The sequence below is a fragment of the Esox lucius genome, chromosome 14 (genome assembly GCF_011004845.1).
Source record: "Esox lucius isolate fEsoLuc1 chromosome 14, fEsoLuc1.pri, whole genome shotgun sequence".
In the NCBI taxonomy this organism is placed as follows: domain Eukaryota; kingdom Metazoa; phylum Chordata; class Actinopteri; order Esociformes; family Esocidae; genus Esox; species Esox lucius.
The window spans coordinates 16,202,864-16,230,381 of record NC_047582.1 but is presented as its reverse complement, the minus strand read 5'-3'; the positions used below and the strand labels follow the sequence as shown (position 1 = coordinate 16,230,381).

Genomic DNA, 27,518 nt, shown 5'->3' with positions numbered 1-27,518 from the left:
TTGTACATGGACAAGCGCCGTAGATCACGTAGCATGCGCTTCATCAGCAACTTTCTGAACAGGCGTGTACCTGAGATGTCATTCAAACCTTTATTGTAACTTATGGAAGACAAAGCTATTGTCGGTGAGTTTGCGACATTGTGTGGGGATGCCAACTGTTTAGAATTGTGTATTACTGTATATTTCTTCGCAAATGTGGCATACTTTAATAGGTAGCTTGCAAGCTATCCATTCTGGTACTTAACTATTAGCTAGCTAGCTGGTTAGCTACTAGCTAGCGAACGCGTTAACGTTAATTATTGTACTGACAACTCACAATAACCAGCTGAGCTACATTTCAAATACGATTCCACCTTGGCCTCAAGCTGCCCTGTCAGTTCTCTTAGTTTAGAGTCATGTACACAAATGTAAATGTAGAATTCAAGCAGCGTGCTCAGTATACCTTAATCTATGTCTGAAGTTTAACAACCCAATCACATTCCTGCATATTCTCTGCATTTCAGCTTCTGAGAATGTCTGCAAAGGCTTTGTGTCAACATGTGGCCAGGCTACACAATCTCTCTGTAGCCCGGCATACACAGTTCCCCGGGGCTCGGCTTCTGCACAGCGCTTACAGAGAACCTGAAACAAAGTCACTTGAGGAGGAGGAGGAGGAGGAGGGGAGGGAAAGTGTACTTCCCAAGAGCTACAGGTTACAATACAACCCTTCCTCTTACCGTCAGTCCCGATGTGATCCTGGACCCTCCCTGGGCAGGTTGGAGATGGAGGAGGAAGAACATTGTCGCCCCACCATCACCTCGACCTTCAGGCAGCAGAGTAACCACTACAGTGTCAGCTCCTCGCGCCGCCTCTCCAGCACCAAGAATAGTCTGGTGGACCTGGCCTTCAACATGGCCCCCGGTGCTACAGTTGAAAAAGTGTCAAATTATCGCACAAAACCCCTATGCCCAGACGTCAAAACCGACCCCCGTGCTTTCCAGAGATGCCGTCAAGAGTACTCAGCCATGACCCTTGACCTGTCCCAGCGGCCTTTCCCAATCCAATCCAAGCAGGCCTTCCTACTGTTAAACAAAGTGGCCGTCCTGAAGGGCAGCATGGAACCTGCGGATGTAACCGGTTTTCTTTCCAAACTTAGCCACCTGCACCAAGAGCAGGCACCCTTGGTGAGGGAAGACACGCGTTTCATCATGCTGCTCCGCTACGCAGTGGAAAACCTGCGCTACTTCACCAACTCCCAGCTGCTAGAGGTGCTGACGTCTTTTGTGTGGCTGGGCCTGCCCTCCACCCACAGCATGCTGGGGCTTTATGAGGCCGAACTGTGCCGCAGGGCTGGGGAGCTGGGACTCCACGAGCTACTGCTGGCAGCAGACCTCTGGCGCTGCCTGGGCAGGGCCGTGCCACAGTACCTGCAGTGCCTCTATGACAGTGCCAGCCTGCACTTATCCCAGGTAGGTGTCCCGGAGCTGGTTCAGCTTATGTATGTGATTGGGGAGGGCAGGCGCTGCCCCACAGAGTTAGTTCAGCCCTTAGAGCAGATACTGCAGCGTAACCTGCCACATCTGGAGCCAGAGGAGATAGGCACGGTGTGCCTGGGGCTCTTCAAGTCCCAGACGACCCTCTCGGCGGGAGTGGTGAAAAGGCTTGTGGACAGGGCCCACTCGGTCGTGTACGAGATGAGTGACTTTGCCGTGGTGAACGTGTTGAAGCTACTGCGCTTCAGCTACTTGGACCATCAGGTTTGGCTGGAGGTCATGGCGCACGAGGTGCCTCGACGGGCACCCGGCATGGGTGTCCAGGCGCTGATGCATGTGGCGCTGACCTGCTCTGCTCTGCATTACCGGGACGAACGCATCCTCCTGGCTGTGGCCAAGCGTCTGCCGTCGTTGGCGCCACACTGTCGGAGCAAGGACGCGGGCAAACTGATGTGGGCATTTGGGAGCCTGGGGGTCTCTCCCAGCCAATGCCCGGACTTCTACCCCAGCCTCATTGAGGCTGTCCGGCAGAGAGAAGCTGAGTTCCAGCGCTATCCTGAACACCTCCTCACCGGCCTCCTCGGCCTGGCTTTCACCTGTCAGTTCCCGGAGGACCTATTGGCTTTAGCATTGAGCCCTGAGTTTGTTAGCCTAGCCTCCAAGTCCAGACAGTTGGAGCTGAAGAAGGACTTATTCACTCTAGATGGGACGGTGGCGTTAGAGCTGCCTCACTGGACGGGCCCACGGCTGAGTCGAGAGCTGCGGGAGGAGACAACAGAGATGCTGTGGCGTTTTGCCCAGAAGGATGTGTGTCAGAAAGCAGAGGTCCTGGAAGCGGAGGATGTGTTACGGAACCTCCTAGGCGGAGAGCAGTTTGTGAGCAAACGGATGATCCTTCCCCACACCCGCTCCATTGACTTAGAGGTGCATTTAGACCCAGGTGGACAGGTGCTGCCTTTGACCTCAGTGCAGACACACTGCCTAACCTCCTCGGATTTGAGCACTTCCTCCTGCTCGTCATCTCAGGGCTGGGAGAAGGTCAACACAGGAATAACTCTCACCGAAGACCTTTTAGCAGAACTCACCAATGGCAGGAAAACCAAGACCCCCCTTCCTTCAACCCAAGCTGCTCAGCGGCCCCTCCTCCAAAGGACAGAGCCGGATGAGGGAGGGAGGCTGTTCAGTGTGGGAGTTGACCTAACAGATGGACTTATAGGAGCTCTCATCAAACGTGGCAACCCAGCCCCCAGGGGCAACCACAAAGACTCTAAATCCCCTGTCCGACTGGCCATCCAGGTGACCAACCGGAACCACTTCTGCTATCACTCTGAGAGGCTGCTGGGGCTGCACGCCATGAAGAGAAGGCAACTGGTGCTGTCTGGGTACCGAGTGGTGGAGCTGCCTCACCGTGAGTGGTTCCCCCTTCTGAGGCGCACCAGAGCGGAGAAAATGGCCTACATGCACTGCAAGGTTTTCGGCACGCTAGATTGACACGTCTTCACGTGTTAAAGGGCCTGGTTGATATTGAAGTTGTGCTAACCCCTCCAGTGATTGTAGATGTCTGAATTCTAAAGGAGTTGAGGCTAAGAACAGAAATCAAACTGGACACTGTTGTCTTTTATTCTAGGCTTTTGGACAATCCTTTTTATGAGGCTGTTGCATATTTGTGTCAGGATCAATGTTCAGGAAGTAAGTTATGACCACAAAAGTTTGAACAATAGCAAATTGTTACTTCTAGGTGTTTGTTGTCTGAGACTGGTGCATTTTAGGCTTTTAGACTAAATTGTTAAAAAGGATATATAACAGGGATCCTCCAACTATGCCAAAGTAACCTTAACTCAAATGTATGAACTATTGCTGAATTTGCAGTAAAACAGTTCCCTGTTGTTAATATTTGAAGTAATCTTATTAAATGGTCCATAAGAAAGGTTCTGATGATGTCTTCTCTCTGACCTTTAGAGAACAAATATCAGTGTCAAAAGATCCAAAATGCTTCTGGGCATGTATTTATTCTCTATACGAGGTCTAATGAACAAAAAGCTCCCCAGCCGCTACGTTAAAATTATCTCTGTAAATTCCATTTCATTTGGTGATATTACAATAACGTTGCCACGTCAGGCCTCGTTAACATGTTTTTGTTGGAAATATAATATTCAACAGAGCAGTTAGTCAAAGGCTTATAACCTCTAGGTTTTTCCATTTCCCTTTTTTCTGCCCCATTTCCCACCGAGTCAAGCTGTCTGTAGAGTTCATGCCGTCCCCCAATGTGATGGTCATGCCAGGTAGGCTAGTGGTTCTCATATCTCCTGGGGATCCTTAGCCATTCCATGTATTAGATTATACAAAATCACCTTGTTTATGCATTAGATGTTACAAAATCACCTTGTCTATTAATTATCAAGCCCTTGACTACTTGATGCAGGTGAGCTAGTTTAGGACTGGAACAAAATTGAGATGTCACAGGGTTCTCCCAGGAGAGGTTTGAGAAGCACCGATATAGGGCTTGGTTTAAGCCTTCCCTACATCCAGCTGTATTTTCTTCAAGCTCTGTATTTCTGGTTCACTTTGTTCTCTCACTCACATTCCCGCCTTGTATTTTAGTTTTACCATTTAATAAAGTTTATCAGCAATTCATAACAGGATCTTCAATTTAAGCCCATGTACCCTTTTGTAATGAAGATATTGAAATGCAGATATTCATGAGTGACTGATTGTTCATACACTTGGTTCTCCATATATGAGTTGTTAGTGTGTGTGGGGGCGACATAGTAATTGGATGTCAAGTGTACACAATTAGGAACACTGAACAATATCAGGCAACTTCATGACCAGAATTGATTCAGCTTTATTCATCCAGGTGTGTTCTTGAGGCAAGAAGTAGGTCTGTCTAAAAGGATAGCATTGGTTATTTACAGCAGTTTCTATTTTGCTGGCTTTAACTATTTTTCCCTTTCTTTATGAATAAATTATAAATGATAAACAAGTTCCATCAACTTGAATGTTTTTCACATTTCTCATGACAGTGTTCATTTCCATTTTAGTTACATTACATTTTAGTAATTTAGTGCAAGTGTTTTCATATCGGGGTCTGTGAAACCAAAACAATTAGCTCATTTTTATATAATTATTATAGGCCACTTGTAGCATTTGAATGTACAATATTACTGATAATCATAGTCGTCCTAATCAGTTTTATGATTGTATTCAAGTTATTTTTTATTCTTGTTTTAAAAACATCTCATGTGACGGTGAGATGAATGCTCTCTTCATGGGCTTAAGTAAAACATTTTCTTCAACAACTTATAACAGTAGTCAAGTCAATCTTTTTCAGGCCATATCCACATTATTCTGAACTGTTCACCTTGTAATTAGTTGAATTTCAATGCATCATGTGATTGCTTATATAACACATTCTTTAAGTGTACCTTTTATCATATCTAACAACTGCATCTGAAAAAACAGTACTTCAGATAACTTCCTCGATAGAAGGAAAGCCAGTGAAATGCTTGCCCCAGAATATTGCAAAATGACAGAATTTTGTCATTTAGCAGTTTAACTGCCGGCAGTTGAAATTATATGACCTATGATCACATGGTGCTTGTTAAGGTCAAGCAGTAACCAATTTTGATTGCAGGTTATTTGTTGGAATAAGGTTTGCGGAAAGAAAGTCCACCTTGATGTTTTGTCTACTATAAGATAGTTATTTCCTATTTCTACAGAGAGTTGTGTACTGGACCAAGACTGTCTAGAGGGCAGCAAACGTCAGCCACCCAGTAAGAACCCTACCTTGGTGGGGGTTGGCTAGGGGCCTGCTGCGTATGTTGCATCCCATCAGCAGGTGGGAACCTCAGAAGTCCACCACTGGCTACACTTAATACATCCAGATGAGAGCCTAGTTCAGTTCCCATCCACAACTATGGCTAAAAAGAAATCTCACCCGGACAGACAAAGGAGAGGAAGAAATGTTGCTTGCTATGTAAGACAAAGGTTCTGCTGCAGTGTTAACATTAACTATGTGAACAGTCCCAGACTAAGTTGACATTTCTAAGGTTCTTGTGCAAGAATGCTTTGTACAATCCTCTTGGGGTGAAAGGAATGTAAATATGGAGCAAAGACTTTCTTGTATTAAGTATTTCCTAAGGCTTACCTTTGCAACAGGCAAATAGCTAATTTATAAGGGATCACTAACCACAACATCAAAAGATTTTTCAGGGGCGGTGTCAATAGTTCAGTTAATTGCCACTTTGATGGACAACTTAATTCTACAGTCTGTTCCGTGTAGCTAACTTGGTAAAGCATGGGACCTCTAATGCCAGTATGAAGAAAACATTGTGAAAATGTATCAACTCACAACTGCACGTCACACCAGATTACAGCATCAGCGAAATACGTGTATGTATAAAAAAAAGCCAGTTTCGGATAGTCTTTAACTTTAATAATAGAATCATAAAAACAGCTCAAAGAAACAGAACTATCAAACATATTTAACCCCTTGCTTTACAAGGGATACATTAAACAAATACAAGAAACAAAAATAGCCAGTTGAACATTCAATGTCCAAAAACTGGATACAAGTAATTTGTTTCCCTTTAAAAAGAATAATACCTTTACAAAATATCACAAACCTGTTGAAATTACTATAAATACAGAAACATTTGACTGACAGGTAAACTGATAAAGGAGTGAAAGTCTCACCAGGCACAGCTTAACAACAGTACAAGGTTACATTATAGTTGCTATGGTTTCAGATCCACTCCAATCTTGGCAGTGTTGTGCATCCAAGCATATGCACACAGCATTCTACACATTCTGCAGTGAGAAGCTTTGAAAACAAATATGAATAGGATTCCTTACTGAATTATCAATACATTAAACTGTAATTTCTCTCCTATTAGAGTTGTATCAGTCTTGTTATTTTATATACATTCTCTTTGAACAGAACTTTTTTCCTGAGGTCACTTTAAGTAAACAAACAACTTTCTGCATTTAGACATTCAAGAACATTAATATACTATTGCATGTGAAAATGTGAACTGGTTTGGAAAATGATTAGCCAAGTACAAAACATATTGTGTAACTGGTAGTGGACACAGACAAATTGTGTGCATATGTGGTTCAAAACACATTCAAAACCAAAATTGGGACTTAACTGCCAAGTCAAATGGTGAGGTCCTCAAGGTCAGGCCAAGCAGGGCTTTTTCTCAAGGCTGAAGATGAAGAAAACACAATTACTGTCCACACTAGTAAATGGGACTGTACAAAAAAGAGCAGTTACTTGATCAGATTTAAACACTAAGTATTGTTTCTGGGTTAAGGTTGTGTGTAACCTGTACCTTGTGATGTTGGGGTCAGGTCATGTGTAACCTGTACCTTGTGATGTTGGGGTCAGGTTGTGTGTAACCTGTACCTTGTGATGTTGGGGTCAGGTTGTGTGTAACCTGTACCTTGTGATGTTGGGGTCAGGTCGTGTGTAACCTGTACCTTGTGATGTTGGGGTCAGGTCGTGTGTAACCTGTACCTTGTGATGTTGGGGTCAGGTCGTGTGTAACCTGTACCTTGTGATGTTGGGGTCAGGTCGTGTGTAACCTGTACCTTGTGATGTTGGGGTCAGGTCGTGTGTAACCTGTACCTTGTGATGTTGGGGTCAGGTCGTGTGTAACCTGTACCTTGTGATGTTGGGGTCAGGTCGTGTGTAACCTGTACGTCAGGTCATGTGTAACCTGTACCTTGTGATGTTGGGGTCAGGTCGTGTGTAACCTGTACCTTGTGATGTTGGGGTCAGGTCGTGTGTAACCTGTACGTCAGGTCATGTGTAACCTGTACCTTGTGATGTTGGGGTCAGGTCGTGTGTAACCTGTACCTTGTGATGTTGGGGTCAGGTCGTGTGTAACCTGTACCTTGTGATGTTGGGGTCAGGTCATGTGTAACCTGTACCTTGTGATGTTGGGGTCAGGTCATGTGTAACCTGTACCTTGTGATGTTGGGGTCAGGTCATGTGTAACCTGTACCTTGTGATGTTGGGGTCAGGTCATGTGTAACCTGTACCTTGTGATGTTGGGGTCAGGTCGTGTGTAACCTGTACCTTGTGATGTTGGGGTCAGGTCATGTGTAACCTGTACCTGGAGATGTTGGTGTCAGGTCGTGTGTAACCTGTACCTGGAGATGTTGGGCTTTCCCACAGAGTCTCTCCCATAGCTGCAGCAGCTGGCCTCCCACCTGGGGCTCCAACTCCTACAAACAACACAGGAATCACTCACAGTCCCGTGTCCTGGGAGACGTCTGCAGTCCGGGAGGTACGTGGGAATGCAGTTGACACCCGTTTTTCTTATTTTGCCAACAGTTCACCCAACTTTTGCAGAAACATACATCAGACATTATACAGTACAGTGAGAGTTCACCCTTCTCAACACTGACGAACATGTTTAATTGTTTGAGTACACAGGTTCTTTATTGCTTACGGTCTGTGGAGACCGTTGTATGGATGTTTGTCAGGTAACCCACCTGTCCGTCCCTGCTGATCTGTACTTTCTTGTTTTCATTCCAGGGGTTGAGCAGCTGGTAGGAATGCTGGAAAGGCAGGCTCTCCCTCCGGGTCCACTCCACACTGAAGACACCCCCCAGCCCTGTGGAGCCCCAGTCCAGACAGCGCTCCTGTCCGATGACCGATGTCATCCGTGCATAGCCCTAAGTAGGCCACAGTTTTGCTACGGTTTACTTTCCAACATAAACACATGCACCTTGGAGCGGCAGGTTAGACTAGTGAACCAGAGTGTTAGAACAGAGAACAAAAGGTCTCTGGTTCTATTTCCAGAGCCAACGTGGTGAAAAACCCTGTCATTCTGTCCCTGAGAAAGACAGTTAACCCTAATGGCTCTCAGGTTGTTGTAAATAAAAATGTATTCTACGCTTATTTACCAGGTGAAACAGTAAACAATAAAATAAAAACGGACACACACCTGGAAGTGCCCAGAGCCCTGCACAGAGAAGACCAGGTACACCCGACTGCTTTCCAGGAAGGCTCGGTTGAGTTTGAGCTCGTTGCTGGGTGTGGTAGACCAGATGCCTCTCTGCTGGGAGATGTCAATGTTCCTCAGGTTGCTGCTCTTCATGATGAAGTAACGCACAGGCACACCACCTGGCCGCGGGGACGGAGGCTTGGAGCACTGAGGGAGAGGTTGGGTTAACGAATGACCCCAGATTTACACACCGTGAGAAATGACTTCCACCATTGCTGAAGCCAAAGCTGTACTAACAAGATATTGGTTATTTGTGTACTTTTCCTGATGAGGTAGGCGAGGGGCTGACACAAGGACTGGGGAAGCAAAGTGAAGCTGATTCAGGGGACTTGGTGGTGGAGAGGTGGTCATCTGCGGAACGCCTTGGGCCCTTGTCTCTGCTGCCGTGGGGGGCTTTCGGCTGCAGGACTGAGGTAGCAGGGGACAGTCTGGAGGCAGGGGACAGTCTGGAGGCAGGGGACAGTCTGGAAGACCTAGAAGAGGGAGGGAGGTCTGTGGGGTTAGTAGACCAGCCTGGATTTGGAAACAAGTTAAAAAAAAAAGCCTTTGCAAAACTATAAGGCAATGAGATACTGAAAATGTGTGTCCATAGTTGGACCATTTCCCATTTTCTGAGCACATATCCTTACCGGTCTATGGCGGCGTGTGAGGGGGTAGAGATGAGGGGCTCGACTGGGTGCTCAGGGCTGTCAGGTCTGGTCGCAGGACCAGGGTTTCTCCGGTTGTTGGTGTTTCTCCAGGAGGAGGTGTGAGGAGGTTCCTCAGAGGACATGGGACGGGGTCTTTGGCCGATCCCTGTGGGCTGCTGCATCCCCACGGCCAGATCCTCAGCGCTCAGCACCTAGAGCCAGGATTTGGAGGCGGGTCAGCGATACAGCGCTACCAGCTACACACGGCCATTAACAGCGGGGTTTCCTCTGTTTCTAACCACTGACCGACACCAGGGCCCGTATAGTGGCCTCATCGAGCTGGGACCAGGGCTTGGAGGGGGAACGGATTCTCCTCAGGAACAGACCGTGCCACTTCTGCCTCAGCTGGAACACCAGACCCATCATCTGACAGACACAGGGGACACAGGAGGAAAACTAGATGCACGAGTGTACTTCAAATTGCCAGCTGTATTGCCCTTTACTGATATTATCAATTTGTGTAGCAGATGTTTCTATCCAGACTGACTTACAAAATCAATTAGAATTAACTGACTTGCCCAAAAGCACAACAGCGTGTCGCCTTGTCAGCTCTGGGATTAAAATCCGCAACCTTTTGTTCAACCGTGTAACGTCCAGGCTATCCGCCACACATCTGAGTAAAGAGACTATATCAACACTGCAAATTTACCAAGCCATGTACTCACCTCTCGGTCGAGTTTAAAGTTGAGCCACTCGTCGATCTTCATCTGAGCCAGATGGGCAGTGGATCGATCCTCCATCTCACTGTCACTGCTCTCATTCAACACGTCATCTGCAGAAGGCACTCTGGAGGTTAGGTATATATCATCTAGAGACCGGCAGTATAGGCAGAGAGAAATCTTCAAGAGTTATTTAGTCATACTCCAACATATCAAGGGCATTGCACATACCAGACTTGAGCTGTTAAACTCTTCTATTCAAACACGTTCACAACCAGAACATCTCCGTCAAACCGTCCTACCTTTCTGAATGGCAGGTTCTTGCAGGGCCGTGCTTGGCAGCTTGGCGCAGCCCCCAAAGATGGCTATGGTGATGGGGGAGACCACCGAGCAGCAGCGGATGCTAGCGATCCTATGGGCTCGCGTCATCTCATCATATATCAACCAATCGGTGGGTAGGGACTGGACAGCGGCCACCTGACCATTGGCTGGGGGGATCTAAGGGAAGGTATAAGCTTTATTGGATGGACCGTGGAAAAAGAAATGAAATGGAAGTAGGCTGGAATCAAACCCATGATGAATGCACCGGAGGCGGTGGCTTAGGTCATCAGGCCAGCCCTGGCCGCTTGCCCGTTCTTTTCATAGTGAGAGGGGTGGAGCTATTTGTCCGGGTTAATGGAGAAGACCGTTCCCCAACGGGACATGGTGTGTGTTAGTTACCTTCTTATGGGGTTGAGGTTGGCTGAGGACAGAGGTGGGGTGGAGACGGACTCTCTTCTCCTTTGACCCGGAGAGGGTGCAGCTCCCACGGTCCACGTGGATGAGGTTGGGGTACATCCCAGCCACTAAGGCAGCCTTTACCACAGCCCAGTTTTCAGAGTTCAGGTTCACGTCTCTAATGTCCCCACCGCCACGCGCCCTCACAAACCCTGTTGGTGGAACACAATGGAGAAACCAATATATCTTTGCGTATTTCTGGTAAAAGATAAAACACATAGGCCATGGCATGTGGTATACACCAAAGTCAGTGGCTCGGAAGGTTTTTTATTTCACACTGTCTGGTGGAGGGCTTGTGGGCTTCAGTGGTGCATGAATTCACAACCATTTACTGTCAAAATAATCTATTAGTTCGACAAACCCAGAGCCTTGGCCCACCGTGCCCCTGAGGAGGTCGAGTGTGAAACAAGACTGATTAGTATGGCTGACCTATGGCTCGGAGCTGTCCCAGCAACTGAGTCCTCATCCCTATGATGATCTCCATGGTGGCCTGGGACAGGAAGTTCTTCTCACAGAAGGACCTTTCCCAGCCATCGCTGCGGGCCTTCTGCCAGGCCTACAACACAACACCAGCACAGGGGAGATTTGTTAAGAATACACTGTCGGGACAGTGTTCTTCTGTTATTTCTGCAGTCAAATCAAGATAAGAATGCTCTGGGTGAAATGAATGAAAAAGGTTTCACCTAGATTAAACGACATTAACAGCAATAAGTAAATTGTTTCCTTACCTGGAAGGCTCGGAGCAGAGCCATGTGGTCGCTAAAGGTCCCTGCAGTAAAGCGCTTTCGACACAGCATAGATGCCCTTTTCTGGGACGCCTGCGAGGGCAGCACGAATGGGTCACGGTGGGCCAGTGTGCATGCAATGGTCAGGATGGGGTCCAGACACTTGAGCACTACAGCACACAGCACCATCTTGCCTAGGTGGGGCTCTACGGGCAAGTCGGCCAGGTGGTAGCCCAGTTCTGTCAGGTCTTCCCACGGGTCCATGGCATCTATGGTCTACGAATGGGGTATTAAGGCTTAGTGTTTTTTCTACCTTTGGTCATTAGGTAGAGTAGCATTGCCAAGGACTGATGGCCTCCAACTCCTCAGCAAAAGTAGCAAATGAAGAAGGACAAACAAAACAGCAGCTCTTACCTTGAGCATCTGGACTGCGTTTTTGACGATGAGGATGGGAGGTGGTTCAGGTGCTTTGGACAAGAATTCAGCGATGGGACAGGTGATGGGGGCTAGCAACTTGGTGTGGAGACAGAGTTCCTGAACAAGACCAGGGGAGGAGTGAACAACCACAATAAAATAGTTGTTTTAAACTTATAGTGCAACCTTTGTTGGAGATGCCTACTGATGCCCTAGATGCCCTAGATAAATGCCAGTAACGAGGGCTCCGCTAACTGCAGTTCTGAAGAAGCTACGTGAAGCAGTTAAAAGGAATTCAAGATGGCTGCTGATGGGCTAAATTCAAATATCGATGCCTTTGCCAACACATTTGCGTTGCATGTTTCAGGCATTCTATATGAACGGTAAGTACCTGCAAGGGCATCCTCAGTAGCTGGGGGACCTGATACTCCAGCATGCTGTTGAAGCGGAGGCGACTAAATAGGTGGAAGCAGATCCCAGGTCGACAACGCCCAGCTCTGTCACAGAACACATTCATCAGAGTACTTAAGACCAGTGTTTCAAAAGTGAGCGAAAGAAATCACATCATTTTCGTATTCAATATCCATAATTGAGCCTACAGTAGCTACAAAGACACTGGATTTAGCAAACTTAGCCTACCTGTCTGTCTAGAGAGCAGTGCATTATTGGTTTTGTAATAGACAAGTTGGCACAATAGTACAACAATAGCTAGCTGTGCTAATTATTTTACCTATCCATCTTAATAAAAGCACACCCTTCTATGGCAGATATCTCAATCTGGGCCTCACCTGCCCTTTCGCTGCAGAGCACTAGCCTTGGAGATCCACACCATTTTCAGCATGGTCACGTGGTTCAGTGCATCAAATGACTTCTGTGACAGGAAATCAACCACAGATCAGAAACTCCATTCTGGATTAAGTAGACTACTTTGTTTTGCTAACCTTTGCTAACCTCTTTGACTTTTCCAGAGTCGATGACAAACACCACATCATTGACGGTGATACTTGTTTCTGCTATGTTGGTGGAGAGAATCTGAGGAAATTGAGGTATTTTGATTCAAGAAACACTTGCGGTAGGCTTCACTTAAGTAATACAACTGTTCTTTAGTGTATTAGCCAGCACAGCAGACATAAAAATAGACTCACTATCTTTCGGACCCCCGCAGGAGTGTTCTTCAGCACTTTCTTCTGATCTGCGGTCTGCATGTTGGAGTGGAGTGTGAAGACCTGGTATCTGTGAAAAACAGATCTGAGGTTATAGATGTGGTTCACCATTAACTAAAAGGTTGCTAGTTCACAGCCCTGAGCCGTTAGAAGGTGTTATTTGTCATACTTACCTGGTCAAATAGATAAATATATATACAAAAAATATATACAAATAACATATCGGAATTGTCTCCTCCAAATAATCCCTATTGCTTGCATAAAATGTTATGCAGTCTAATGACACAATCTTATCTGACTTGCAAATGTGTTCTGGATACATCACCTGTGAGCGTAGTCTGAAAATCTTTTATCGTCATACAGTATACGGTCCCTCAGGCCCACTATTTCATCATATCCAGGGAGGAAGATCAACACCGCTCCTGACATAGAACATTGTGTAAAGCAAATATGTTGTGTTCCATACAATTTGTTGTATGTTGTGTTCTAGATCATATTGTGAGGAAAGGACACATAGCATTTTGCATAAAACATGTAGAAAAGTAAAACAGAAATAAAAGACCATCACTAGACAAGTCAATGAATCAAGTAGGCACACCTAGACAAGAAAGACTCTTACCATCCTCTGAACTGGTGCAGATGTTGTGCAGCAAGTGCATGACAAGGTCCAGGTCGACCCGCTCATCGTCAAAGCTGTGGTGGTAGACCTTGAGCAGCTCCTGGTCCTCAGGACTCATCTCTGTGGTGGCTGTCTGCACAAGAGACAACTCGTCCAGCTTCCCAGCTTCCAGAGATGAACTACCAAGGACAAGAGCATTTCCATTATTCTCTTCCAGAAAACGTTCATGATAATATGTGCTGATAAATGGTGCCCTTACAGGTAGGATTCTAGTAGGTCCACCACCTCTGACTGCTGGAAATGCTTGGCCCAGTCCAATGCAGTCCTGAAATAAATCAAACAGAAATCCACATTTCAGACTTAGTTATGGTACAGGGCAGGGTAGGCCAATGTCTGATATACAAGCATTAGATTCAGCTGTATGACTATGGAACATACGTCAGGGGCTGAAACATAATTATAATATATAAACTGCACATGAACCACAACTAAGCTACAAAAACAATAAATGTATACCTTAAAACAATTACATCAACTAGCGCATTAAACCCTAGTGACGGGACAACGCGATGGGGTAGTATTAACACTCCCTGTCACAAGTTGCTTCTACTCCCCACCAGAGAAAGAGCTTCAGTCCCAGCATCCTCCCTCCCTACTGGACTCCCGCCGTCCCACCTCATCTTCAATCTTGTTTTTTAAGTGCCATAACCAAGAAATCACTAACGTTTTCAGCTGCAGCAATGACATTCTGTCAACAATAGTTCCACATTGACGTGTTTTAATATACAAATCATCCCAGTACATTGATGTGTTGGGAAGGCTGACTGATATAGAGAACCCTTACCACCCATTGGAGGCCTTCATTTTGACACTGGCTCCCATACTCAGCAGCTGCTCAATTTGACCGAGGAAGCCTCGTCCTGATGCCACCATGAGGGGAGTGGCACTCGTCTCACTGTGCATGTAGTCCACTAAGTGGCAGAAAGGGATGAAGGACATATCAGCCTGGGAAGTAATGGCAATATTACTCAAACCCCCCTAGCCATACTCATGAGCTTTCGCTGAGACAGTGGAAATGGCCACCGGCTAGCGGTTCTTAAAGGCCAACCTGGCACGATAAGCCAACGTTAGCTCATGAAAAAACAAAACCCATCTTACCGCTAACATTCTCACTCAGGATGAGGTTGAAGAGCTGGACAAAGGCGTCAGCGTCCTGGTTGAGGAAGATGTCTGATATACAAGCATCCATCTCTTTCAGCAGCCATGGATCTAATGATGCCACATCTTTTTCACTCTGAAACAAGATACCCCTGTATCAAACTGATATTGAACTAGAAAATATATTCTATATAGCAACGGTGAACAAATCGAAAGCAAGCAAATAAGTATGGACATAAATTTGGTCAATCCAGACTAAAACTGACTGAAGCTATTGGGAGGAAAACAACAACATAGAAAACATGGATACTGAAAAACATGTTCTCACCAGCTGGTTGAAGACACTGTCCCCTCCATCATCCAGCAGGTCATTCTCGGGGAGGACACAGGAGGAGGAGGTTTTCTCCCTCTGGGGCTCCTGGCGAGAGCCACCCTCCTGAACCTTGCACCATTCTGTAAGAGACATCTGCTGTTTCTCCTCTGCCAGGAACAAAACACACACAGGTTCAGTATGGGAGACAAACTGAAATCAAGCAAAATGATTGAGGGACTGGTATTAATCGGTATAGTTACCCCTCTGGATCTCCTTTTTGTATTTCATCATGTCTTTGTTTGCATAGCCAGTTGTCCGCAATATGTCTTCCAGGAAGAGTTGCTTAACTTCAAATGGTCTTCCTTTGACTTGATAAAAAAAGGAAATTCACATTTATTCAGTTCATTCAACTCAGTGCTTGCAAGACCAGTGAAGCACTAGGTCCATACCAAGATATTTCCCTGCAATTACCCAACAATTGCACATAACGATTTCCCTGAAGAAACCCTGTCCCAATGTCAGAGTCATTTATGAACGGAATTTGTAGTGACTTTAACACTGTCCTCTGTATGTGGCCAAACACATGGTGCTGTCTTACTGTGGATGACGGGACAGGAGCCAAAGTAGCGGAGAAACAGATCCACGTCCAGGGCAGCGCTGGACAGGATGAGCTTCAGATTTGGCATCGTCTGGAGCATGTCCCTCATCTTGGTCAGCAGGAAGTCACTTAGGCCATCTCGCTCGTGAACCTCGTCCTGAATGTACAAAAGACAGGAAGTAAATTCGAAGATCCACTTCTTTTCATGTGCATTTATAAAGCAGTGAACTATAACAACAGGGTCGCAGTAATGGCCTTGTCACACTAAAAGTTTCCTGTTTGAATAACATTTACATAATATATTTACAGTTTTCTATTTACATCTGCAAACTGAAATGTAGTGCACCAACAAAGCTTGGTTATAGGCAGAAAACATGCCTTGCCCTGTAAAATAGAACTTGTTGCTAGAGAGTTTTTATTTTATTTGACACGTCATATTAAAATCTTTTACATTTCAAATTATTGTACGTGTTGATTTGAACACGCAAAGACCCAAATTGCATTGTCTAGCAAGCAATTGCCTTCTGGAAGCTGAGAAAACATGCTGACAGACTTGGCAGACTGACATTCAAATATTTTGGGGCAGTATTATTACAACTTTATTATATAAGCTATTTTTGTCAGGTAGATATTGAACACAGCATTGAATTAATATTGCGGTGAACTGCAAGTGGCATCTATAGGCAAAGTCTCCTACTACCTATGTATAGCCAAAGCAAATCTCATGGCAAATGTTGTTAATTTAAATGAAAACATTGGAGTTCACATAGGCCCTCTCTTGTACTCACCACAATGACATGAGTAACAGTGGACAAGGTGGAGTCTCCGGCCATCAGTGTTCTCAGCAGGACTCCGCTGGTGCAGAATGTCAAAAGCGTCTTGGGGGAAACCCTGAGGAATTTACCAGTCATCTATTTTTGCACAGACCACATCCATTTCAATTCTATCAGCTGTTGATAGCAACCCTTTAGACTGGAACAAAATACACTATACATACTGTACTGACCCATTGTAAAAACACTAAAATCAGGTTTTGGACCTGAATACTAAAACAGTCAGAAGATAATTGCTCAGAGGTCAACCTATTAAGAATATCCCATCACCATGAGACTGCCACATCATGATAGGAAAATATATACATCTGAGATCAATCATAGAAATAAATGGCCAATAAAATTAAGACCACTGCAATTTAGCAAGTCAACATTCCTGACTTGAACTGTATTTGCAATTCCGTTTTAACTTTGAATTTGGGTAGATTTTGGCAATGTTTATTTCACCAGCCACACTAAAAGGGATTTTTACACTATTGAGACAAGCTAAATCTATATACTACTTGCCTAACAATTTTTGTTTTACTAAGGACAAGGGGTCATGTAAAGCAGGGGACCACTTCCGGGCAAATATGTATGGAAGGTTGCGTTCAAATCAAAAGCAGTGGTTTTAAAGTGATTAAATAGATTTACCCTACAGTAGCACAGTGAACGTAGCCTTTTCTCCTACCTGCTTTCCAGGCGTATCTGGTAGCCGATGGTCTGCCCAATGCTCTCCCCTCTCTCCGCGGCAACCCGCTCAGCCACAGCGATAGCTGCCAAACGCCGGGGCTGGGTGCAAAATATTCGACACGGAATCCCATTTTGGCTGCAATTGTCCAAGAGGAACTGCGGGATCTGGAACGCCAAAGGCATTTATCTTCTCGATTATTATGAAGGAACACCACAAAATATAATACCTTTATGATATCCATGCGGGGGTGATTTAACCTGCCTTAGGCCTTTTGGACACCGAAATGATGGTACTCTCATTGATGTCGATATGACATGACACAACAGCGTGATTCCGCAACACCACTGAGGTTAGCTCGGCGTGCAACAGTCGCCACCATAGGTGTGGCACCTTTGCTGGTTGTAGCCTGACTTGTAGTCTCAACACCTACCTCATTGGCTGCTGCACCAACGTCAAGCTTAAATACACACCTTTCTATTTAAACTCATACTGTATTTTATTGAGAGCTAATGCACAGTGCTTGGCTGCACACCGCAGTTTATTCCCAGTGCTTGGACTTGGAATTAATGCAGGAGCTGTCTTTTTCCAAGTCAGTCAATAGCATTACGTTGGGACAGCCCTTAAATAGGCACCAAGCACAACAACTGCTATGTCAGGCTACTGTATAAAGCACATATCAGTCCGTCTTATCTGGAGAGCTGCAGGGTGTGAAGGCATTTGATCCAACACTGAATCACACCAGCCGACACTGGCCTTCTCGTTCCATGGGTTTTTGGAAGGAGACTAGGGTGCTAGGATAGACAGTCCAATTACCGACTACGTGGAACAGAGCATCCACTGTACTAAAGGATGAGCAGCCAACGAAGGATCCATAAACTAGTGCAGAGTAAACACGATCTACAACATAAATTCATACCATCTGTAGTTATATTGAAAAAAAAACCTCGGGCCACTCTCCAACACAAGTCAAGCTCCAGTAAAGTGAAAAGAAATAAACAGTAGGTGCAGCTACCACACACCAGACAGCTCCTGCCTAAGTTCAAGTACTGACTATGGATGGTTCAGAGGCTCAAAAAAGAAAAATGCATTAACAGGAAAATGAACGGGACCCTTTATCCATGCAATACCTCGGCATAAGTAAAGCAAGGTCCCATATTTATGTAAAACGCCCCCCCCCCCCCCCCCCCCCCCCCCCCTCACCTGTGTGGTTTTCCCAGAGCCGGTCTCCCCCACCACTAAGACCACACGGTTGTCTTTGATGACCTGGACAATCTCTTCCTGGCGCTCGTACACAGGCAGTGAGCGGCGGAAGAAGTCAAGCTCAGATGGGCCCCTCCTCTGGGGCACTTGGGGGATGCCATTGTTGAGCCGACCACTGGTCCTGTTCTTGTCACGGCTGCTCTCTGGAGGGGGAAATGAAAAAAGGATCAGAAGTCTTGTTAACACATCATTTGAACACATTCAGTATTCATTCATTAGTACAGTGACATTAAAAACACAAAGCTTAGCAAGGTCTCCCACCGACCTCAATGCAAAGTCAACCCTAGGATGTAACATCCACTTACCAGCCTCCAGTGCCACAGACTGACCCCTCTCAGTGCGGGGCAGTAGGTCTGTGCGCTCCTTGTTGGTGATAGGGAACCTCTGCAGCAAGCTGCGCACCACATGCTTGGAATTGTGTGAAAGGTGGAATGTCATGATGGACTGACTCTTCTCCGAGCCATCCTTCTTTCTGATTGTGAGGGTCCGGCTTGAACCTTTTCTGAAAATTAATGAGATAAGGCTGTTAACCTCAAAGAACAGCACACTTTAGTCATTCGCCTGCTTTTACAAAGTTACTAAATATTTATTTAGCATTCTCCATGGCTAATTGCCTGCATTTTGAACACTTAATATTCCAGAGGGCAATAGTAACCAAAACAGAGGAAAACAGAATATATTTTATATAGGGAGTAGAGGAAAATGTTCTCTCTACGTTGACCAATCATATGTTTAATCTATGGCCTAATAAAAAGTTGTTTGCAAAGTAATAATCAGAAAGTCAACAATTGCAAGATATAGTAATCAAATAGAAATGTTAAGAAATGTGATATGTCTTTGTTGTTTCATAAACATATCATGTCAAAAATGCAATGAAACATTTTAACAAGAAATTTCCATCTAAATAGCATTAAGGTAATTTAGATTAGGTTATTATGCATTCTTTATAATGCTTGAATTTATTTTGAATAAGTCTCCAGGTTTTAAAATATATTTTCTGTAAAAAAATTATTTTGTCAGAATATGCGGTGGACTATGAATTTAAAAACCGATGCATCTGTTTTGTTTAAATGTCAATGCAGACATTACTCAACCCTGGTTCTGAACTCTGAGGTACATTTCACCTCACCCTTTGCTTCTAGAGATATATCCCAGAGACTGCGCCAAGCGATGAATAAAGGCCCTCTCAGTACTGGACAGGGATGAAGGAAACTCCATTTCTATAAAAATAGAAATAACTAATGATATAGTACATTGCATAACATTATTCAAACAACTCCATGAAGATATATCAGAATGAATAGAAGGACTATGTTACCCTTTTCCTCACTGTACTGAAATCTCTCAAGGGAGATGTTCACAGCAATCTTAACTTCTTCGTCAATGCGTATGTCTTTAAGCCCTTTGCCCCTGGGTCCCCCACCACCAGAGTGTTTAGATGGGCCCATGGCGGGCTTCGGGGAGGCAGTACCGGGACGTGACATGATACCCTGTAGAACACAATACAGAAATATAATGTAACTACTGTACAGTTAGCTGGCTAGTGAGGAAAACATTAATATCAATACACTGTAATCCCAATCCCAAGACAGTGTCATTGTACTTGTTTTAAAACATTTTGACAAAACTGTGTATAGAACAGTTACAATACCAGGTATAACTAAGTGGGCAGATGTTATTCATATTCTCAGAGATACAATACCTTACTTAGCTAGTCAGTAATGACAATACTATTATGAGTAAAAACTCCCGCGACATTTGTTAATTCATTGAGCTATCTAGCAAGCTAGCTAACGTTATCGAATTATAGTACATAGACTTAGAAACTCAGAAATAAAACTACTGTACCGGTATTTAGCTACCATTAACCAAAAAGTAAGGTTAGCTAATTCTTGAAACTACACCATTCACTAAACAACCTGTCATTGAGCTTTATTCATTCTTTAACTAGCTAGTTTATGATACATGCATGTTATCAGTCTAATGTTGTTTTGGTAGCTAAATGTATAACGAACTTCAAGCTACCTAGATAACCAGCTAGCTAAGATACCGTTGTCTGTGCTCGATCCAGGACAGATACCCCGCTCTTGCACCGGGTCTATTCCAGTAGTTGGCAACACACTACTGCTAAAACCCACCTAAATCTGTCCTCCGTGACCCGGAAACCGAAAGTGGTTTAATATTTAACGTCATTGGCCAATAGCTAGGAAAACAAAACCTACACTATGCTCTTGTGGACATTAGGGACGATTTGATGGGAATTCAAATGGTGAATCGTATACTCCCAGATTGTTACACATGTCAACCAGTTTTAAATATCCACAGGTACATAAGTGTTGGTTGTTGTTGAACCGCTGAATGGTTCTGAAATCTGCCACAGCCCCTTTGAATCAGTTTTTGTTTAGTCTAAAGAGAAACTCCTTGTTTTTTAAGAAAATGTCTTGCATAACTGAATTACATTAAATAAGTATTTTGTAATCCACCCGTGTAAACATATGAGTAACAATATAACAATTGTTATAAATTATGCACACCACTTAAACTCTAGGGCTCTCATATCAAAAGCTCTTGGATTATCCCCCCCCCTTGATTTTGCATTTTAATACCTATGACAGATTTTACATACGTAGACAGGGTTGTCCAATTTCGCATTTTTTATTGCTGATAGTTTGAAGATTCACAGGGTATTTATGGAATATCCATTTTTGAAAGGTAAGTCAAAATATAAATACTAAAAATACTACTGTTTCTCAGGAAAAAAGATCAAATAGCCCCAACTCTTAAAGTAATTCATTTATTTCCCAATGCTTCCGGGTTAAAAAGTACGATTCCAATGCAGGCAAACACGTTTTCCTACGTCTTTATCTGAAATACTTTATTGTTTTTAAGAGTGCTCTTTTTTTTTTTTTTTTTTTTGGAACGGTCTGATCTGACACCTATACAATTTAAATTGCAATTAACTGTACAATTGTAATTAATTATAAGTAATTTGGGATTTTATATCAACGAAAATGTATTCATAATTTACTTATTAATTCTGATGGGGGAACTCTTCTATTCCTAATTGGAATGGAATATGAAATGGGAAAGGCAAAAAGTGTCCTACTTGTAAACAGTCGCAAACACACAATTGAGCATCAAATGTCACTCGAGACGTAAAAACTGAACCTGTCTACAGATGGAGTCATGGAACTCTTCTCCAGATCCACTGGCGAGGGAGGGTGCTTTTCAGCTACTACACCAAACCATCCAACCTTTTGGAGTGTCTCTCTGACCCCATTTCTCTCTGGCCCCATGTCTTAGTCCCTAGTTTTAACACTGTCATTATCTATGATTAAATGTAGTCTGGGGTTTATGCATTCCACTGGCAGGACTGTCCTCAATCCCAAACCCAGCAGAGGGAACCTCTTAGCTACTATGCCCCCCCACCCCTTTAGATGTACCCACAGTATCTCCAGGCCCCCACCCTGTTTCATTCTCTAGTTTTTACGCTAAAACTGTCGACGATTGTCCTCTATCAAAAACCCGGGGGTGGATGTCTCCTACTTCGCCCCCCTTAGGACAGGGACCCACCCTCCCACCCCCTCCTTCTCAGTCCCTTTAAGGTCTCTATAAAATTTTTATTTTTACATTTAGATTGATTGATTGATTGATTGATACACTCAGAACTACACAGAGTGAATGCTAGAGAGAATTAGAGCATTGTGCATTGACATGGCCTGGCATGACTCTGCTACTTTTAATGCATCAGTAAAATTAGCCAGCACTCAGACTGCACTGAGTCCCAATGGAGCCAGAGCTCCCCCAACCACCAGGAAGATGGGCTCACGGTGGAGCAAACATCTTGCAGATGCAATGGAATGCTGAGGGGTGGGGTCACCACCATGTCCAACACACTGTTCATCTTCTCATGGTGGTAGCCAGGTGCATCTCATGCCCACCCTTGGCAGAGGCCAAAAGCACCAAACCGTGCGAGGAAGAAGACAAAACAAAGCCCTGATTAGTCAGATGAGCCGGCGGAGAAGCCAAATATGAAAACACAGAGGCCTGCACAATGGAAGGTCTGGGTGGAAGCTTACCAATCTCTTGAGTAGAGGTCAAATGTAAATTAAGGGACCAAGGGAGTCACAGACACATGGCTTGGCCACAACTGGGGCTTTGCTCAAGGGCTGGCTGAGGTCTGAGAGGGCAACACTTCCAGGGGCCAGACCACAGTTACTACTCTTGGGGCCATGGGCATAAACAGTGCGCTCACTCCCTGACACACAGCCGAAGAGCGAGGTGGGGCCTAGTCCAACAAACACAGTTCAATCTGCTCAAAGAGAAATGAACGAGACAACCAACCATGCCACTATAGAGAAACCAACAACCACCTGCATTTTACGAGAGCTGCAACAGAAGAAAATGACGTCAGCAGAAGTTCATTAATCCCAACAGAAAACGTAACCGAGTTGTAGCCATACTGTTTAGGCTCCACAAGCCGTGTTGTCTAATAACCTGGATAGTAATGTATAGTGGCATGCCAACAGACTAAAGGAAGCAATCTCAGCTTAGCTAAGCCTTCACCACTTTTTATATATAAAAGGATTTATAAAATACATTTGATTGATTGATCGAATATGAAGAAGGAGTCATTTACTGTTGTCGATAGCTGACTTAAGGAAAGTCTAATCCTTCACATCAGCCTTTATACAGCCTTTATGCATCTGGGAGGAGACAACAACCATTGTCCTCAGGCAGGCAGATGTCTCCAACCGTTTTCATTAACCTTATTCACCAGAGGCTCCTTGACAGATCCATCAATTAGTCAAAGCTGATCTACTAATAAGACAAAAAATAATTTTCTCCCCCTTTACTTTTGCTGGGTAATATAACAGTTAATGCTGATAAAATCTTGAGCAAATCTTTATCCACAACAGATGCAACAGAGTACCACAATACTTTCCCACACCTTGTTAGGCATTTGGCAGATCCACCAAAAAAGGCACCATTTATAGTCCAGATGTAATGAGATAAAGGCTTGGATGATTTGTTCAGGTTGGAGGTTGTGACAGCAAAAATCATTGTAGGACTTTTCCCCAAAAAGTGAATCATTAAACAGTTGCCTATCTGCATAAAAATATATCCTAAAAAAAACATTGGACCTGATTAGAAAATCTCTTTTCATAAAAAAACAAGTATTGCAGAAAAATGGCTTTGAGAAATTATTATATTGTTAATGTGTGACCCCAAAACATGACTTAATGTGTGTGTAGTTTATTGTTTTATTCACTTTTGCTCAATTTCATGAAGGGTGTCAATAATTCTTAAAGTAGACCATATACCGTGGAAGCAATAAGGCACAAGGGGGTGTGATCATGAATCCTGAAATAATTAACATTCCCCTGCAAATCGCTGTTTCCAGGCACTTTATGTACATTATCCCAACTTGATCATGTCCAATTTGTGCTGGTCTTGGTTAAGAACTCCCAGCCAGTCGAAAATCCAGATGCGTCGTCCAAAACACATCTTGGCGAGCCATTCTGCTAATTTTCACACTGCTTGGAAGTACCCATCGGCACCTATTGAGGAAGGCGACCTTGTCCCAAAGCCACCAGGCATGGGTGGTGCAGATTACCCTATATTTCTCCCATTGGCAGAATGAAAATACACTGCTCTAAAAAATTAAGGGAACACTCAAATCACACATCGGGACTTGAAGCAGAAAAGATGTTAAAGATCAAAATCTTTACTGTACATTGTGTAATTCGTTGAGAACAAAATGACATAACAATGGTCAATGGAAACCAAAACCTCCAACCGATTCTGGGCTGGATTCAAACCGAAAATCTAAGTAAACAGTTGAAATCACAGGCTGTTCTAACCTGCATGAATTTCATCATGCCATCTCATAATGTGACTCAGTAGTATGTATCGTCCCCATGTGCCTGTATGCATTCCTGACAACATATGGGCATGCTCCTGGTGAGACGGCGGAAGGGGTCCTGGGGGATCTCCTCCCAGACCTGGATCAGGGCATCATTGAGCTCCTGGACAGTCTGTGGTGCTACTTGGCGGCGTTGCACCAATACATAACGTCCCAGAGGTTCTCAATTGGATTCAGGTCTGGGGAATATGAAGTCCAGTCAGTGACATCAATGCCTTTGTCATTCAGGTACTGCCTACACACTTTGGCCACATGAGGCCGGGCATTGTCCTGTGCAAGGAGGAACCCAGGGCCCACTGCACGAGCGTAAGGTCTGACGATGGGTCTGAGGATTTAATTCCGTTACCTAACAGCGTTCAGGGTACCGTTGGCTAGCACGTGGAGGTCTTTGCGACCATCCAAGGATATGCCTCCCCAGACCATCACTGACCCACCACCAAACTTGGTTATGCTGGAGGATGTTGCAGGCAACGTAACGTTCACCACGGCATCTCCAGACTCATTTATGTCTGTCATATGTGCTCAGTGTGAACCTGCTCTCATTTGTGAAGAAAACGGGGCACCAATTGCAGACCAGCAAATTCTGGTGTTTTCTGGCAAAGGCCTATCAAGATGCATGGTGCTAGGCTGTGAGCACAAGTCCCAACAGAGGATATCGGGCCCTCATACCACTCTCATGGAGTCATGGAAAGTTTGGTCAGAAACATGCACCCAAGTAGCCCACTGGAGGTCATTTTGTAGGGTTCTGGCAGTGCTCCCCCTGTTCCTCCTCACACAAAGGAGCAGATACCGGTCCTGCTGCTGGGTTGATGCCGTTCTACGGCCCTGTCCAGCTCTCCTTGTATAACGGCCCGTCACCTGGTATCTTCTCCATGCTCTTGAGACTGTCCTGGGTGACACAGTAAACCTTCTGTGCAACCTGAATGGGCTACATGTACCACCTTATGCTACCAGTAGTAACAAGGACAAAACACAAAACTAGAGAAGAATCAGTCAGGAAGGAGAGAGCAATTGTCTGTGGCCACCACCTGCAAAACCCTTCCCTTTTTGGGGGTTGTCTTGCTTTTGCCTCTCCAGTGCATCTGTTCTCCCTTTCATTTGCATCCAAACAGATGATCACAATCGCTTATGCTTCCTAGCTGGACAGATTGATATCCCTGAAGTTTAATTGACTTGGTGTTATACTGTGATTCTTACATGTTCCCTTTGGCCCCTTTGGTGGAGAACCACCGTTATGTTCTGATTAAATAAGCAAATTAATGTATTTCTCTTATAAAGCAACATGCCAATCGTTTCTAACATGTTATTGCCCAAATATGGCATGATTTAACTGTTTGTGGCTCTTGGTGTCATACTCATGGGGTACTTCAACTTTTATTTTGAACGTGAAACTCAAACTCCACTTCTGTGGCGGGTCTTCATTGTATTGAATTCTTGCATAGGTACACTGCTAGACTGCCGAACGGCAACAGCCCCACTCAACCCTAACCCCAACCCACTTAAAGTTGGCCAAAGCTTTTTTTTTACGCCCACCACATAGCGCAACAGAGTTCGGGGCTTGGCTTCAACTACACGCTTTGTACCGTAAATTGGGTTAAGTTGGGCAGAAGTTATCTAAACATACGTTTACATTTGACTTTATTTAATCCAATGTAATGCAATGTCTGCCATTTATGGGAAGTGTTATGATGGTAAAATGACTGCCTTGAGAGTGGATATTTAGAGGGTAACTTGACTACTTGATACAGTATTTTTTCCGGAAGATCATGGCGGCGGTGGAGGTAAGTGTGAGTAGCGGGAGTAGTGACACATCCAGCACCGGCGAAGATGAGAGGTTGAAGAGGTTATTTCAGACTTGTGACGGCGACGGCGATGGATATATTAACAGGTAAGGCTATACCATGTGAGACAACGTAGAGGTTAGGAATGAAGGTTGACTTGCGGAAAAACAGCATTGTCCTAAATTTGCAATATAGAGAAATTAGTTAAATCTGTAAATACAACTTCTCAGAATTTGATTGGGACTCTTCGGACCATGCTCAGTATCAAAAACTGGCCGTAGTAATTTACAAAACACGCCAGACTGCTTGTTATGGAGATGGACAGCACTCTAGCTCGACCGCAACTAAAATAGCTAATCTTTAGTTGCAGAAAGTTACATCAAAACTTGTGAGGGCTAGACAAAAGCACTTCATAATCAATAACAATTAAACTTCATTATCATTAATGAAGGCCTAATGTCTAGGGCTAACATACCTCACTCTGTATTCCTTGATAATTATTACTGATTATTTATAACACCTGAATTAGCATAGGTGCCTTCTGAATCTTGACACAATGGTTCAGAACATGCACATCAATCAGTGCTTCTGGCACAGGCAGTTAAGTACCTAACAGTGAATGAACTGTTACATTGCTTGATAGCTAGCTATCCACCACTGCTTAGTTTGTGCTTTCTGCTCTATGAAATGTCAAACATAGATTTAATCATAATAAAATACAACAACACTGATACATTTGCCAAATCTTTCCCAGTGTCATCGGTACCAATACAATAGTGTAGCTGACAGCCCAGCTTAAATCTTGGTGTACACACACACACAGTCCCAGGCTCATACAAAGACAAGACAAAGGCTAATTTTGTCATAAATTTTAAATATCTAACAAACTGAAAATGTCCAGACTCTAATTTATGTGCATTAAAATTACTTTGGTCACTAAGACGGTCAAATACAGAAATCTGTAATTTGAAACTGAACAATCCTTTATTTAAGTATAATTCTGTATTTTATAGGATGGGTGGGACTGGGATCCCTACCTTGGACTTCCCCAGAAAAGGTTTTGCTGCTGAAAGTGATTCAACTAACAAATACTAGCTGGGCTCTAGGCTAACCTTTTTCCTGGCAGTTTGATACAGCATTTGTGGGTATTTCAAAGTTAGCGACTGCATCAACTTAGTTTAAGCATGAGACCCTGAGGGAAAACCTAGTTAGGTCTAGCCATAAATGCAATCTTAACAAAAACAAAGTCTAGGTCCTAAAGCTAATGTTAGTAGGCTTATCTTAGATGTACAGTACAGCAGTCTAAACATATAATCTAATGAAATTACAAATAAACTAATTGGCCTAATAAAATAGCTTGTTCTTTTAATTCATGTATATGGTACCTTTTTTCGGGTGCCACCAAATAATATTCTGGCCCACCAACTAATATACTCAGTGGC

At 44.2% G+C, this 27,518-nt stretch overlaps 3 protein-coding genes across 5 annotated transcripts in view; 2 read left to right on the top strand and 1 right to left on the bottom strand.

The window, feature by feature from the left end:
* Positions 1-4,696, top strand: LOC105015098 (FAST kinase domain-containing protein 5, mitochondrial). Its single transcript, XM_010877959.4, has 2 exons — positions 1-124; positions 504-4,696. Exon 2 carries the CDS (start codon positions 513-515, stop codon positions 2,961-2,963), a length of 2,451 nt encoding a protein of 816 aa, XP_010876261.2. The 5' UTR covers positions 1-124; positions 504-512; the 3' UTR covers positions 2,964-4,696.
* Positions 4,697-5,892: 1,196 nt separating this feature from the next.
* On the bottom strand, positions 5,893-20,512 carry LOC105015097 (3'-5' RNA helicase YTHDC2). 2 transcript variants are annotated; one of them, XM_010877956.4, is made up of 32 exons: positions 20,395-20,512; positions 19,688-19,859; positions 19,499-19,589; positions 18,675-18,871; positions 18,310-18,512; positions 17,107-17,273; positions 16,392-16,494; positions 15,604-15,760; positions 15,266-15,373; positions 15,021-15,172; positions 14,693-14,828; positions 14,379-14,505; positions 13,794-13,859; positions 13,535-13,713; positions 13,241-13,337; positions 12,898-12,985; positions 12,704-12,784; positions 12,541-12,623; positions 12,144-12,249; positions 11,753-11,872; positions 11,342-11,614; positions 11,043-11,169; positions 10,557-10,765; positions 10,139-10,334; positions 9,843-9,949; positions 9,424-9,543; positions 9,118-9,329; positions 8,748-8,961; positions 8,429-8,635; positions 7,974-8,156; positions 7,629-7,703; positions 5,893-6,679 (listed from the first exon to the last, which is right to left on the bottom strand). In XM_010877956.4, exons 2-32 carry the CDS (start codon positions 19,851-19,853, stop codon positions 6,674-6,676), a joined length of 4,356 nt encoding a protein of 1,451 aa, XP_010876258.3. In that variant the 5' UTR covers positions 19,854-19,859; positions 20,395-20,512; the 3' UTR covers positions 5,893-6,673. The 2 variants fall into 2 exon arrangements, with proteins under 2 accessions (XP_010876258.3, XP_019908823.3); XM_020053264.3 differs by having other exon boundaries at positions 20,420-20,500.
* Positions 20,513-25,800: 5,288 nt separating this feature from the next.
* The window catches only part of mcc (MCC regulator of WNT signaling pathway), an 87,529-nt gene continuing 85,811 nt past the window's right edge, over positions 25,801-27,518 (top strand). Inside the window, exon 1 of one of the 2 annotated variants that reach the window (XM_029125062.2) lies at positions 25,801-26,183. In XM_029125062.2, the coding sequence (XP_028980895.2) occupies positions 26,062-26,183 (122 nt within the window). In that variant the 5' untranslated portion in view covers positions 25,801-26,061. The remainder of the gene's footprint in view (positions 26,184-27,518) is intronic. The other variant, XM_029125063.2, reaches the window with a different exon arrangement.